Source organism: Barbus barbus (assembly GCF_936440315.1).
Source record: "Barbus barbus genome assembly, chromosome: 2".
Lineage (NCBI taxonomy): Eukaryota > Metazoa > Chordata > Actinopteri > Cypriniformes > Cyprinidae > Barbus > Barbus barbus.
The window spans coordinates 34,754,060-34,768,760 of NC_136730.1; the positions used below are offsets into that span (position 1 = coordinate 34,754,060).

At 37.9% G+C, this 14,701-nt stretch overlaps 1 protein-coding gene across 1 annotated transcript in view; it reads left to right on the plus strand.

Annotated features, from left to right (window-relative positions):
• The window catches only part of LOC306885127 (protein phosphatase 3 catalytic subunit alpha), a 180,950-nt gene extending 178,152 nt beyond the window's left edge, over window positions 1-2,798 (plus strand). The window contains exon 13 of the mRNA XM_079441472.1: window positions 2,173-2,798. Coding sequence (XP_079297598.1) covers window positions 2,173-2,372 — 200 coding nt within the window. The 3' untranslated portion in view covers window positions 2,373-2,798. The remainder of the gene's footprint in view (window positions 1-2,172) is intronic.
• Window positions 2,799-14,701: the final 11,903 nt, after the last annotated feature.

Below are 14,701 nucleotides of genomic sequence, written 5' to 3' on the forward strand. Positions count from 1 at the left end.
AGAGGTGTCAACTGTGTTGATACTCTCGTCCATTATTTTCTTTCACTTTGTGGTAACTCTGTGACTGTTTCATGTCCTTGTGATTCTCTTTGTAACACTGCTAATAACCTGTGTCTGCCCTGTGCTATGCAGCAACACAAATCTTGTTCATTGTGCATACAAGACCCTCTGCTAAATAGCTGAAAAAAAAAAAAAAAAATCTTTGTATTTCCCTGTAGTTTGCTGCATGTGTTAAACAGGTGTAACATGCTTAGCTTAGCTTAGTTCCGTGTTGGTGTTATATTAGTGTATGTCTGCCATCATTCATTTTTGTTTGGCTATTCTGTATATGATTTCATCCTCTAGCTTCATCCTTTAACTTTTATTTTTGAACGCGGTGCGAAGCTCTGTTCTAGATAGCTAGAGAATGCTCAGGTCTATGCAGGTTAACTTGTAAACATTTTCAGTGAGTGATGCAGGGAACACTACTTCATTCCAAGGCCCTCCAGAACCGAGACCGCCCAGCAGAGATGGGCACTTGAGTTAGTGACTCGACCTGAAATGACTTGACTCGAGGAAAAGGACTCGTGAATATTTTGAAAGCAACTCGAGTCTTTTATCCTTAAATACTTACATAACTGATTTTCAAAAGGCGGCCGCAGACCGTGAGTCATAACAGCAACACCATTTCAAGTGAGCAGCGTCGTCAAAACAGCGGAGCGGATCACATAACAAGCGTTGTTTATTGCATATTTTTTAGTGCTATATACTCTAGTATTTTTATCTAAAGCCAAATGTGCTTAATTCAAGCCCTTTCAGTGCCATGCGCTATCTCTCTCTCTCCAGACGTGCACTGGCCCCAAATTTAAGAGCTGCAGATGACGCGGTTATTTTAACAACAACAGAAATGCAGTTTCAGTTGAAAGGCCACTTTTGAATACGGATTGGTTGTTGTCCAGCAGGTTGTTCTGTGAGAGGAAGGAAGTCACTTGGTTGAACACAACGCATTCAAGTGATTTTGCTATGAAAGGGAGGAGAGAGACTGGTCTGTAGCTCTCAACAAGTGAAGCGTCTAGTGGCGTTTTTTTAAGCAATGGGGTTACGCAAGCCTGCTTGAACGCAGTGGGGAAAGCAACATAACATGACCAAAAGCCTAGTTGAGCAACATGACATGACCAAAAGAGTGCAGTTTATCCTGAAAACCAGTATGACTGCAAATTTGACATTGATTTTATGCAAGAGTTACATTTACATTTACATTGTCATTTAGCAGACGCTTTTATCCAAAGCGACTTACAAATAAGGGCAATAGAAGCAATCAAAACCAACAAAAGAGCAACAATATGCAAGCGCTATGACAAGTATCGGTTAGCCTAACACAGTATATGTAGCAAGGTTTTTTTTGTTTTGTTTTTTTTTTCAAGAAAACAAGTAGATAGAATAGAAAAAAAGAAAGCTAGTGTTAGAGGGTCAGATAGATTCGAAGAAGATTAATAGATACAATGAAGACAGATAGATAAAATAGAATAAGAATAGAGAGTGCTAGAATTAGAGGGTCAAATAAAGATGGAAGAGATGTGCTTTTAGCCATTTCATGAAGATGGAAAACTTTTAATTTAAAATTGTAATTTAAAACATAACATTACTTATGCAGTTGTAATTTTGCAGTGTAAATGCTTTCATTACATTTCATTACATTTGTCTGTGTAAAAATCATCTAAATGCCACTTCAGCTGCTTCACTTTATTCTGCTGTGGCTCTGTTTTGTTGATTCTGATTTCATTTGTTTGGTAACAGTCCTATAGTGTCTCATTATATTAACTGTAATTATTAGTAAAATTTACTATTTGATGTGAAAATTATGCATACATTTAATAAGGTTAATAAAAAGACTGCCTTTTTATATAGGCAAATATGACCTGGAAATCAATTTAAGTAAATTTTAGTATGTTGTCGTGAACTAATCATATAAAATATCATTTCCCAGCAACAAAATTCTGGCCGGTGAAAATGCTGAGTGGCTAGTAATTTTGAAAAACCACTAGCCACAGTGGCTGGTGAGCAAAAAAGTTAATGTCAAGCCCTGATGCTAAATATCATACTATTAGTTCTCTGTTACTTCAAGCTGTTAAATTCCAAAATAAACTAGGGAGTGTGTACTTGTTATACCATCATTCTTTCTTTCTACCACAGCAATTAAAGGCTTCTCACCTCAGCACAAGATCAGCAGCTTTGCGGAGGCTAAAGGGCTGGACCGCATCAATGAGCGAATGCCACCCCGTCGTGATGCCATGTCCTGTGATGCCAGCCTCAACTCCCTTAATAAGGCTCTGTCATCAGAGACCAACGGCACCGAGGGCAAGGCCTGCAGCGGCAGCGGTAATATCCAGTGATCCTGCACCGTTCCTGGACGGTCGCCGCAACGATTAAGCCCCTCCCTATCTTTTTCCATGCCATAGTTGATGGAGGGAAAGGAAAGATTTGGAGTGTAGATTTAGAGAAAAGGAGAAAGAGAAGGACAGGAGAAATAAAGGAGACAAGAGGTGAGGGGGAGAGCAGCATTTCAAACATAATTCAGAGTGACACTCACTAGTCTTTGGATATGCCTTTTTTGTTCTTCTTTTTTTTTGGCTTAAAAACATGAAAAGTTGTCATCTGTTCACTCTTTTCTGATTGATTTGGGAGGGGGGATGATCCTGATTTTGGCACAGCAAATTACAGCAGGCAAGAGATCTTATGTGAAAAGACCTTTACTTACTGGATATAGGATTTTTTTTCTCTTTTTGTGTGTAACTTCTTGCTAACTATTGTACGTTTACAAAAATACAGCACTAAAAATGGACAGAACGTAAAAAAGGTTTTTAACAAAAAGGGTGTACAAATTAAGGTCTATTTATTAATACCTTTTTGCTACTCTTATAAACTAGCTCTAGAGTAAATTAGGCAGTCTTAAAAGAATGTTGCAACATTGTTATAATGCCAAAAATGGAATGTTTTATGGTTTTGTACAGATTATGCTTACCTCAGGTTTCTTTGGTGTGTGCTTGGATCCTACTTTTCTGTATTATTACAAGCTAGCTTGAAGAATATTTTCTTGGAGTTTAAAAACTGGAATTTATTTGGTGTGCATATTGTACGTATGTCTTTGTTTTATTTGGGTGGCCTGGGGTGCATTTTTTTGTGGCTTGCTGGAAGTTCTGTGTTTTTTTGTTTTTGTTTTTTTTTTCAAATATTGAGAATAAACCATATATATATATATATATATATATATATATATATATATATATATATATATATATATATATAAGAAGAAAAGAAAGAAAAAAAAGAATGAGAAGGAAAGTGAGAAAGAAAAATTGATTAATAGAGAATATTTGCCTATGCATGTTTTGTAAGACTTGACTAAGAATATTGAATTACCTTGGCTGCCAAAGCCTGTTTTTACCTGTAGTGTGCTTAGTGGACAAATCCTGAAAATGTACCGCCATTCTTAGCTATAACACTTGGAAAAGCTTCAGGCTTGTTTTGTAATCCAAGCATCTACTAATAATATGGAATCATGATTTTAAACAATTGCTTGTATGTACACCAGTTGTCCGAATTAGCATGTTTAGGTGTTAACTTGAAATAAGTTTGTGGTTCTCTGATGTCAAACTCAAAATGCATGATGCTGTTAGTGTCATACAAGGTTTAGATTTTTTTCAAGGTGCCACAGACAAAAGTGTAATTTCCATATTATTATTATTAATAATAATAATTCTGCTTTGTATATCAGTTTATTATTGCTAAATACTTTACAAAACACAAACTCCATCAATGTTTTTTTTGTTTTAATTGACAAATGCTTAAGTGCCCAAGTAATTCACTACACAAAACAAAGCCTTGCTTTCATAATTTTACTTCTGAACTGTTGGAAGATGACGCATGCACTCACAGCTATGAAAAGGTATTTTATATTACTGTTAAATAAAATGTGCATGAAATTCAGTTTCTCAACATTTTTTCTCTCAAGCAAGGGCTTGTGTGAGTATACTTGAACTTTTGCCATGAAAGCATTTCTGTGATTTGCAAAAACATAACCTTTCACTGTAGAATATGAACTTAAAATGGGGGGGAAATTGTATTATGAAATATATATATTTTTTTTTTCCCTAATGCACATTGGCCACAATTAATCCTACCCTTTATTCAATACTTTTTCCATCCACTCCCACCCACATCTGCAAACTTCCTAATATTGAATAAAATTTCAGCGCTATCAATATGCGTGGCATTGAAATCAGTTTTGAATAAGTGCTCACGCTGTTCACTTTCGATTTTGTGATCGCGCACTCTGTGTAAAGGGAGCACATCTTACAAGATCATGTTAGTCAATGAGCTCAGGATCTGTTGAGTAGCAAATCCCCCAGCATGGTCTTTTTGGTCAGCACTTCAGCCAAATCTGACTCCTGCAAACCCGTTTTGGATGCAGGGTTGTCAAGTCCACTTTTAATGGGCTACTTTAAACTGTTGCCGTGGATTGATTTTCTCCAGTGGGTTAAAGGGGTCATGACTTGGATTTTTTTATTATTATTTTAATGTGTTCCTTGAGGTTTATTTCATGATGCAAATATGAAATATCAGACATAGTCCAGGTGATGTAAAAAAAAATTTAACTTTTTCATAAAAGCATGAAACTTGGTACGCTTCTATATTTTGTGGCCCTGGACATTTTCAGAAATGGAGCCATCGCAAAAACACCTTGTAGAAGCCATGGTAACCATTTTACTTTCTGCCATAACCAGATTATGTATTCTGTGTCATATCTCCTGAACCAAACAAGATAACACAGAAAAGGTGATGTCTACACCTGTTATGATGGTCAAGGATTACAATGATACCACAGTTAATGGTGAAAACATTGTGAGAAGCAATGTGAGAGGGAAATCACAGTATCTGAATATCACAGTATCGCAGCATTTACAATAGTCCATATTATGGCAATGTTTTTTTTTTTTCTTTGATAATTAACTAATATCTTATTCAATAATCCAATAAAAGATTGTTTTCAAGAATACAATCAAATATTTAAGGTAGGCGGCAGTATGTTTCCAATACATTCTTGTCAACTCTCTTAACATCAAATGCAGACAGCAAAGCTAACAGGTGAACAGTTAATCAGAATCAGAATTAGCTTTATTGCCAGGTATGTTTGCACATACGAGGAATTTGTTTTGGTGACAGAAGCTCCACAGTGCGACAGAATGACAGCGACAAGACAAGACAGATAATAAAAATAATAATATACAAATGTACAAAACAGACAATGTGCAAAATAGCACAAACACAACATACAAAATAGACCATTTACAAAAATCACAAAAATAAATCCTGCCTACGCAAATTCGAATGGTTGTCGAGTGGGGAGAATGCATGGTTGAGCACTGCACGTTTCAAAATCGAAACCCGGTGCAGATGCACAGTATTTCTGATGGAAACTGAATGTTTTCAGAAAATTTGGGATCTCATTTTCATTTCTTGTTATGTCTGATAAAGCAGCGTGTGTGAGCAGAGCTCTGCTTTGTGTACAGCGTTACCGGGGAAACCTCGATCTCTACAACTCCAACAGCACCTCGATCCCGCTGACAGGTAATTAATTTGCATATACGCCGCCACAAATAGTGTAAGTCTTTGGGACTATGTATAAATAAATTCAACTGTATAACAGTTTCACTGCAATTCATGTTATAATGTTAGAATTAAAGAAAAATAAACATAATACATATTACCGTTGCACTTATCTGTACATAGTAAATGCAGTTATTTTTAAGCTGTTGTTGACATCCTATCTAAAACGTGATTTAGCACAAAAAAAAATAAAAATAACAATAACGTTATCACTTTAATATGTCTTGCAATATCCGTGCCTCAGGTTCCTCTTGTTCAATATTTTCGAGGTCTGAATTGATATAGCAATATTGATGAACTTGCTGTTTTGGCAAGGGGCGGGGCAGTACTGAAACGTCGTCTAAGCTGTTCGCCAATCACAACGCACTGGGACAGCTAACCAATCACAACACATTTTGTTTTTCGGAAGGCGGGCCTTCATCAAACCCGGAACTATTCGAAACTTTTGTGCCAGGCTGGGGAGAAAGGTATTGTAATCATGTAAATTATGTGAAAAATAATGCGATTTTTTTTTTTTTAACCACCAAGCATGAGAGCATGTTCTAGTACACCCCCAAAACAAAATCAAGACTTTGTAAAAGAGCGTAATAGGACCCCTTTAATAGAATCTATGATGCCATGTATCTGAATAAGATATCCAGGATCTCTGGCAGAAAAATAGAGCAATATTTAAGATTTAACAGCAATCTTGAATGTTTGCTGTTAAAAAGCTTCTTTTTTTTTCTCTCTCTCATCTGACTATAAACCAGTCCAGTTTGAAGTTCCAGTAGTATCTGGCAAATGAATATGCTGGAGTTAATGATGAAATTTGGCATACTTGTAGAGATGGACATGAATAATGATCTGACCAACTTTGGGGTCTCTAGAACCAACTCTATAGCGCCACCACCAGTTCAAAAATTCAACATTGAAATGGTAATAACTCCTGAACCCCTTGTTGTAGAAAAATAAAACCTGAGTACACCTGATTACTCTCGTCATGCTCATCACATTCAATAGCTTACAGTAAGACTCCACCCATTACAGTAGTGGCCATATTGAAAAGTACAGTATTCTGTCTTTTTGCTACTACTCCTTGAAAATTGATACAATTCTTCCCAAAATTGGCTCAGATGATCTTTGGACTGAGTCGTACAGAAATAACTGAACAGAATTTTTTGAGTACTAGTTAAAAAAAAAGTTATGATGTTGTGAACTTAACGAAGTCGACCCAAAATTGGTTCAGAGGCCAAACTTTGATTAATCAAAATGAAACTTCATACGCTTCATCAACACCATGATCTGAGGGTCCATGCCAAAGTTGGGAAGAGTGCCACCTATGGGTCGTGAGATACCAAAAATGCACATTTTCGCTTATAACTTTTGAACAGTCAGTCAGAAAATTATAAACTTTTTGTCTATGGATTCCTTGCATCATGCCGAATCAGAGGATGTCAATTTTGCCAGGATTGGCTGAACAACGTGTCCGCCATTTTGAAATTAGACATAAATTGCAATATCTTCTGAATCATTTGACATATCGGTACAAAAATCGGTAGGGATAAACAACACCATGTCCCGGAGTTACCACATAAGTTTGAAGACAGCGCCACCTAGTGTTCCAGAGATATAACTATTCTAACAAAAACACATAACTTTTGAAAATGTTGTCCAAAATGTGTCATTTTTATGTCGTTTCGTTCCCTGGGTTATGCCGATTCTGGCAATGTCTCATTTGTCATTTTCCAACATGCAGTCTGCCAGCCATTTTGAAGCAAATGAAAAACAGTGTTTTTGCTACTCCTCCTTCAAAATCTGTCCAATTCTTCCCAAAATTGACTCAGATGATGTTTAGACCAAGCCGCACAGAAATTACTGAACAGAGTTGTTTGACTACTAGTGAAAAAAAAGTTATGATGTTGTGAACATAACGAGGTTGACCCAAATTGGTTCAGAGGCTGTATCTCAGCCAAACATTGATTAATCAAAACAAAACTTGGTACACTTCATCAACCCCATGATCTGAGGGTCCATGCCAAAGTTGGGAACAGCGCCACCTACGGGTTGTGAGATACCAAAAATTCACTTTTTTGCTTATAACTTTTGAACAGTCAGTCAGAAAATTATAAGGATGTCAATTTTGCCAGGATTGGCTGAACCACGTGTCCCCCATTTTGAAATTTGTTGACTTATATTAGTAATCTTAGCATTCTTCTAAGTTACAGGCTAAGCAATTACCATTCTGTTTAATGTGACTCTTCAGCTATCGAATTAAGCATAAGCTGCGTTACAATTAACTTTACTTTGTGTTACGCTGCTTAAAATGCTAAAGAACTTTTTTGTCAGCTCATTCTCACACCTAAACTTCTCCTCGGCAGCCTATCAAACGTGCAGTGGCTCACTCTGCTAAGTCACTTTTCCTGAACCTTTTAGGTCATGGGTTCGAATCCCGGTGGGCACATGCCCAGACCGCAGCTTTATAAAAATTGTGTGTAATGTTTTCAATTGGAGCCAGTTGCTTAAGTTCTACCTTCAACAGCTGAAGTCGCTATAAACTTATACAAACCACAGTCAATGAGCAGCATATACTGTGTAATGCAAAAGGCTATATCCTTGAGTGATAAATTAAATTCCGTGTGAAGGAAGTGCTGAACCAATGTAAATTACAAAATGTTCAAAAAGTTCCTAATGAAAAATTCTAATGTCCAAGCATGCGAAAAACAGTCATAAAGGGCTTGGCCCCTGAATTGCTGCTTGCAGCTATATTTTTTGTTGTTTTTTGTTTTTTTGTTTTTGATGCTTTCTGACATGAAGAACTATTTTCTCCAGTTCTCTAGCTGTGATCCTTGGAGAGTCTTTGGCCACTTAAACTATCCTCCTTGCTTTAAGACAAAATAGACCCACAACCTCTAAAATAGAAAAGATTTGTAATATTTTCTGTTGATAAGAAATTCTTAATCATTGCCCTGATGGTAGGAAATGGAAATTTAGCTTAAGCTCTTCACATACAGCCACTTTCTAATTAGTGAAGTTTAACAATATTTTGCTGCACATCATAAATATATTATTTGATTTTACTCATTGTGATCACTGATTAAGGGAATTTGTCCTATATGTTCCCTAATATTTATATTCCTGTGAAACAGGAATCCAAGGCTGGATAATTTAATGTTCCTATTCACCCTGGTGTGAAAAAAAATGCAAATAAGAATGGGAATATACTTTTCGACCAATAATTGTGGCCATTGTGTATTAGAGAAAAAATATGTATTTCATAATGTGATTTTTCCCCCCACTTTCTTTTTTTTTTTTTTTTTTTCAATTAAAGGGTACATTCTTTAAATATTTTTGAATGAAAGATCAAATGGATAAACAATGCGCACTTACTTTCACTGCCATCTTTGATCATATTTACCAAGGTATGGTGAGCTCCTGCAAGGGCAGCGTACTGTAGGCTGCCCAAAAAACATTAAGTAGATCAGTGGTTCTCTATTCCAGTCCTGGGGACCCCCTGCTCTGCACATTTTGCATGTCTCCCTTATTTAACACACCTGATTGAGATCATCAGCTTGTTAGTTCAGTTCATGGCTCTCTCCCCTAACAAGCTGATGATCTCAATCAGGTGTGTTAAATAAGGGAGACACGCAAAATGTGCAGAGCAGGGGGTCCCCAGGACTGGAATTGAGAACCACTGATGTAGATCACCTGAAATTTATTCTGAAGGCTTGAATGTCACAGCAACTTCCCTTGAAGATCGGGCAGCTGACAGAGTCGCCTGGAAGTCCACCTGAGTATCTACCTGTAAGACCGGCCTTGATGCCTGGTAAGTGGCCATAACCCAGGTGGCAGAAGAACTCCACCACTGCAGGCATACTGCTGTACTTGTCATCCCAAAGGGTCCGAAGTGTCAACACTGTGGGGGCAACTGCACCTCAGAGTTCAGTCTCCACAGTCATACGTGTCCACTTTAAGACTTATCAATAACAGTGCATCATCCTCATCAGAATCAACGGAACTCCAAGAGAGACATGTATGGCAACCATTCTATTTCAGTAGCTATGTTTCCATCCAAAGATTCAGATTTAACTGATGTGCAAAACTGGAATATTGCATAAAACATTTGCGAATAAAGCACTGTTTCTATCCAACGAGTCAAAGAAAACCAAATTGTCACTTCCCGATAAACTGGCACTAAAAGTAGAAGTAGCCACTAAATATATATATATATATATATATATATATATATTAGTGCAGTCAATCGATTAAAAAATTTAATCACGTTAGTCACAGTCATGGACTGGGATTAATCACGATTAAACGCAAACTTAAAATACTAGGATTTACCTGTAAATGTGTTGAAATAAAGAAATGCATGCCAAACTAGTTTAAGGAAACGGAACCTTTTACTACACCACCAGGTATGTGATGTAATGCTTATTATTATTATTTTATCATAATTATTTTGTTTTTATTCAGCCATTATCAGGCTTTATACTGGCAATACAACATTTACCATGCCACATCACTTCAATCCCAGTATACATTTACCCAACTATTATCAAAAGTATTTCTAAATACAACAAATCATTTTCTTTGGACCTTACGTGAAGTATTATGACTAAATGCATTATGAAGAAGAATTGGACCTGTTCTGCAGGTGCATTAGAGCTAACGTTAGCATCAAGCTACATAAGACCGTTTTGGAGGTGGAGATTAATAGTGCACTTTTACTCAAAACTGACTTTAAACCACCATTGAGTGTTTGTAATAACTTCTTTTTGCGATCACGTGTGGAATTTGGTCGTTTACTGTTTTAAAATATGCTATTAATATCCTTTTTTATATGTGTACATATGAGCATTTCAGATGTACACATTCATTATTGTTATGAAAATATCAAAATCTCAATCACATACAAACCATATCCTATCGTAATCATGTGTTTATTATCTTATAAAATCTATAGTGGCTGTTGTCATGTTTATTTGCTGTGTAAAAGTCTTAACATGTATGCTCTGGCTGAAACTCACGTTGTTTGTGACGTTTACAACCGCCTCTCCGTTCTTAAGTTGCCAAGTATACATTCCAAGTGTCATACACATTAGTAAAAGGATCTATTTTCATTTTTATTTGCCTATATACACTTTGGGCGGCCGCGGTACATTATAAAAGTAGCCCCAAAAAAAACGCAACCCACGGCTCCTGTAATTTTTTCCGCTGTACCCTTATCACACAATGATAGATACCCTTCTGTGCTGTGATGACAGCAAGAAGTTGGGTACCTTGTCAAAAAATCCTATTGGAATTTCAGTTTATCCTTTAGGCTCTTACTGGATTCTTAGAATCCTATTGGACATTAATTTTAATGGAATTTCACTTTGTCCTATAGGATTTTATTTGATGCTTAGAATCTTATTGGACATTGCGTTTTATTTAATGGGATTTTACTGTTTCCTATAGGATATTTTATTGATTTGTATCATAATTGGACATTGTGATTTTTAAATGGAAATTCACTTTGTCCTGTAAGATCTTACAGTGCCTTGCGAAAGTATTCATACCCCTTCATTTTTTTTCACGTTTTATGTTGCGGCCTTATGTTAAACTGCTTTAAATGACTTTTTTCCACATTATTCTACACTCCATACACTATAATGGTAAAGCAAAAAAAATAAAAATCTTTGCAAATTTATTAAAAATAAAAATCTTAAATGATTCCATTGCATAAGTACTCATACCCTTATCTGGGACAGTTGGAATTTAGCTCAGGAGCATTCATATTGCTTGTAGATGTTACTAGACTTTGAGTGAAGGTAACCTGTGGCAAATTCAGTTGAATGGGTATGATTTGGAAAGGCACACATGTCTTAATAAAAGGTCCAACAGCTGATAATGCATATCAGAGCAAAAACCAAGCCCTGGTGTCAAAAGAACAGTCTGTAGAGCTCAGAAACAGGTTTGCGTCAAGCCACACATCTGGGGAAGAGTTCAGAAAAAGGTTCTGCTTCATTGAAGGGTCACAGAAGCATGTAGTCTCTGTTACCCTTAATGGAAGAAGTTTAAAACAACCAGGATTCTTCTTAGAGCTGGCCTCCTTGCCAAACTGAACAACTGATGGAGAAGGGCTTTGGTTAGAGTGGTGACGAAAACCCTGATGGTCATTCTAGTTGAGCTCCATGATCATATGTGGAGATATAGGAGAAATCTACAGCAGGACCAACATCACTGCAACACTCCACCGATCTGGGCTTTATGGCGGTGTGGCCAAACTCAATCCTCTCCTCAGTGAAGACAAAAGAAAAAAAAAGCACCTTAAGAACCTTCAGACTGTGAGAAATAATATTATCTGGTCTGATGAACCTCATTTCTAAGCATCATGTTTGAAGGGAACTAGCTCTGCTCATCACCTGCAGAGTACCACCCCAAAAGTAAAGTGTGCTGGTAGCAGCCTCATGTTTTGGGGCTGTTTTTCAGCAGCAGGGACTGAGGGACAGAATAGAAAAAAAGCTCAATGCACCAAAATATTGAGATAGTCTTAATGAAAACCCAGTCCAGAGCATTCAGAACCTCAGACTGGACAGAAGGTTTACCTTCCGACAGGACAATGGACTTAAACACAGCAAGAGTGGCTTATACAGAATGCTGTGAATGTCCTTGAGTGACCCAGCCACATGGGCTTGAACCCAATCAAATATTTCTGGAGAAACCTGAAAATGTGCGTCTACCCCCATCCAACTTGGCAGAGCTTGAGAGGTGAAAAGGTGAGGAGACAAATGGCAGATAATTGCCAAATGATGATGAGCAAAGCTTGTCGCATCAAACAAAAAAGACTTGAGGCTGTAAAGGTACTTCAGCTAAATATTTAGTTAAGGGTATGAATACTTATGCAATGTACTTATTTGAGTTTTTTTATTTTTAATAAATTTACGAAGTTGTAACGATTCTGTTTTTGCTTTGTCAATATGGTGTATGGAGTTTAACATAAGGCAGCAACATAACAAAATGTGGAAAAAAGTGAAAGGGTATGAATACATTCGCAAGGCACTGTATTTGATTCTGTTAATTACTTTTTTTTGGTAACCCTCACTGAAAATGCAGCCTATCTGAATACACACAAATATAACTGAAATTCATAATATTACAGTAAGGCAAAGATAAGTATGACATTTCATAATGTTTGAATAAGTTAAAATGCTTTACATGCGAGTAGAAATTCATAGAAACACAAACATCTATGTATTGTCCTGAGGCGTCCCCTTTAAGAAATCCGAATGTAGTGCGCGTGCAACTGAAGCGCGGGCACTTTGAACAGTAACGGTCAAAGAGGAGAAGAAGCTGAGAAATCGAGTGATTCTGCAGCAGATGCCGCCACCTCTAGAAGTTCTACAGCAGCACTCTTGGGAGCTTGAACCAATGCAGAGAATTCAGTGACTTGACAGGTTGGGAGTGCATCACTGGGCGCCACCACCATGCGAGGAACTGAAGAGAGTACCACTGTTTCAGGAGGTTCTGCAGCATGCGCCACCACCTCTGGAGACGTCACAGTGGACTTCGCCACCTTGAGCAGTTCTGTGGTGGTGTACGCAGCCCAAACACAACATAACGCGATCCCCATCATGGGAAGCGCTTCAGATAGGGAAATCAGTTCAAGAACAGAAGGGTTGGAGTGAGTGGATTTGGCTTGACTTGTGATGATTAACTGTGGCCTGGCGTGACTTATGACGATCAGCTGTAGCTTGACTTGACCTTTTAACATCAGCGGTGACTTGACTTGGCTCTTTAACATAGGCTGAGGCTTGACTTGGCTCCTTAACGTGGGCTGTGGTTTGACTTGGCTCCTTAACGTGGGCTGTGGCTTGACTTGGCTCCTTAACGTGGGCTGTGGTTTGACTTGGCTCTTTAACATATGCTGGGACTTGGCTTGGCTCGTGACCGGCAGCACTGACGCTACAGAGTGGTGTTGTGGGAGCCATCTTGTGCGAATGCTCCAGCGCGGCTGTGATGACACGATTGGGGCCGGTGTCGCGTTCCTCCGCAACACCCACGGTGAACGCTGAACCAACAGTCAACAGGGCATAATCCATAAAATCGCCTCCGGATCAAAAAGGGGTCACGTTCCCTGCTTGAGGATTAGCAACATACCCGCCAGGTCCATACTGGGCCAACATCTACCGGAAAAGCTGCTGGATCTTTTTGGGGCCGAGTATTCTGTTACGGGGTTGAAGAGACAGGAGACGTGCGGATCCATATGCAAGCTTTTATTCTTAGGCATGGTCAACACAGGCAGGGTCGAATAACCAGCAAACAGGTATGTAGAGGGCAAGACAGAAGCGTACTCAATTAACAGGCGTGGTCGACGATCAGCAAACAGTATCCAAACAGGGCAAGGCAGAGAGAATAATCCAGGAACATGGGCAGGAATCAAAACACAGGAAATCAAACACAATAAACTGAATCAAACAAGATAAGCTGGGAACGCTTCGTAAGGTAGCTGGGCTAAACAATACTCGGCAGTGAAACAGAGAAAGTCCAAGGCTTATAAAGTGTGTGTGTGATTGGGTGATAATTCACAGCTGTGAGTGATTAGTGAGTGCAATGGATGGTGGGAAATGGAGTCCAATGTGCTGTGTAGTGTGAAAGTCCATGTGGTGAGCGGGTGACCTCTGGTGGTGAACAAATGGAAATTCATGGCCCAGATTCATGACAGATTTAATGTTGTGGTTTATATAGGTAGAGACTCTTGAGACATTTACAGAAACCTCTCCTGCCTCGTTCTTGTCAGACATCGAGGAAAAAATAATAATTGCAACATGGTAAATAATGATAGCATAATAATAATGATAGATGATGACTTTAACTTTAGGTAGCTAGAGATGCTATCTCCCAAATTACATCATAATGGTATTATTGATAATCAATAACTTACCTTCATAGTCATGAACACATTTTAAATACTTATAATATTTGCCTTATCAACTCTATGGCTGTGCAGTAAAATTCACTTTATAGATATACTTTTCATTCATGAAGATGACACGAAAGAAATGTGTCTCCTAGCGAAAAACAAAGACTTTTA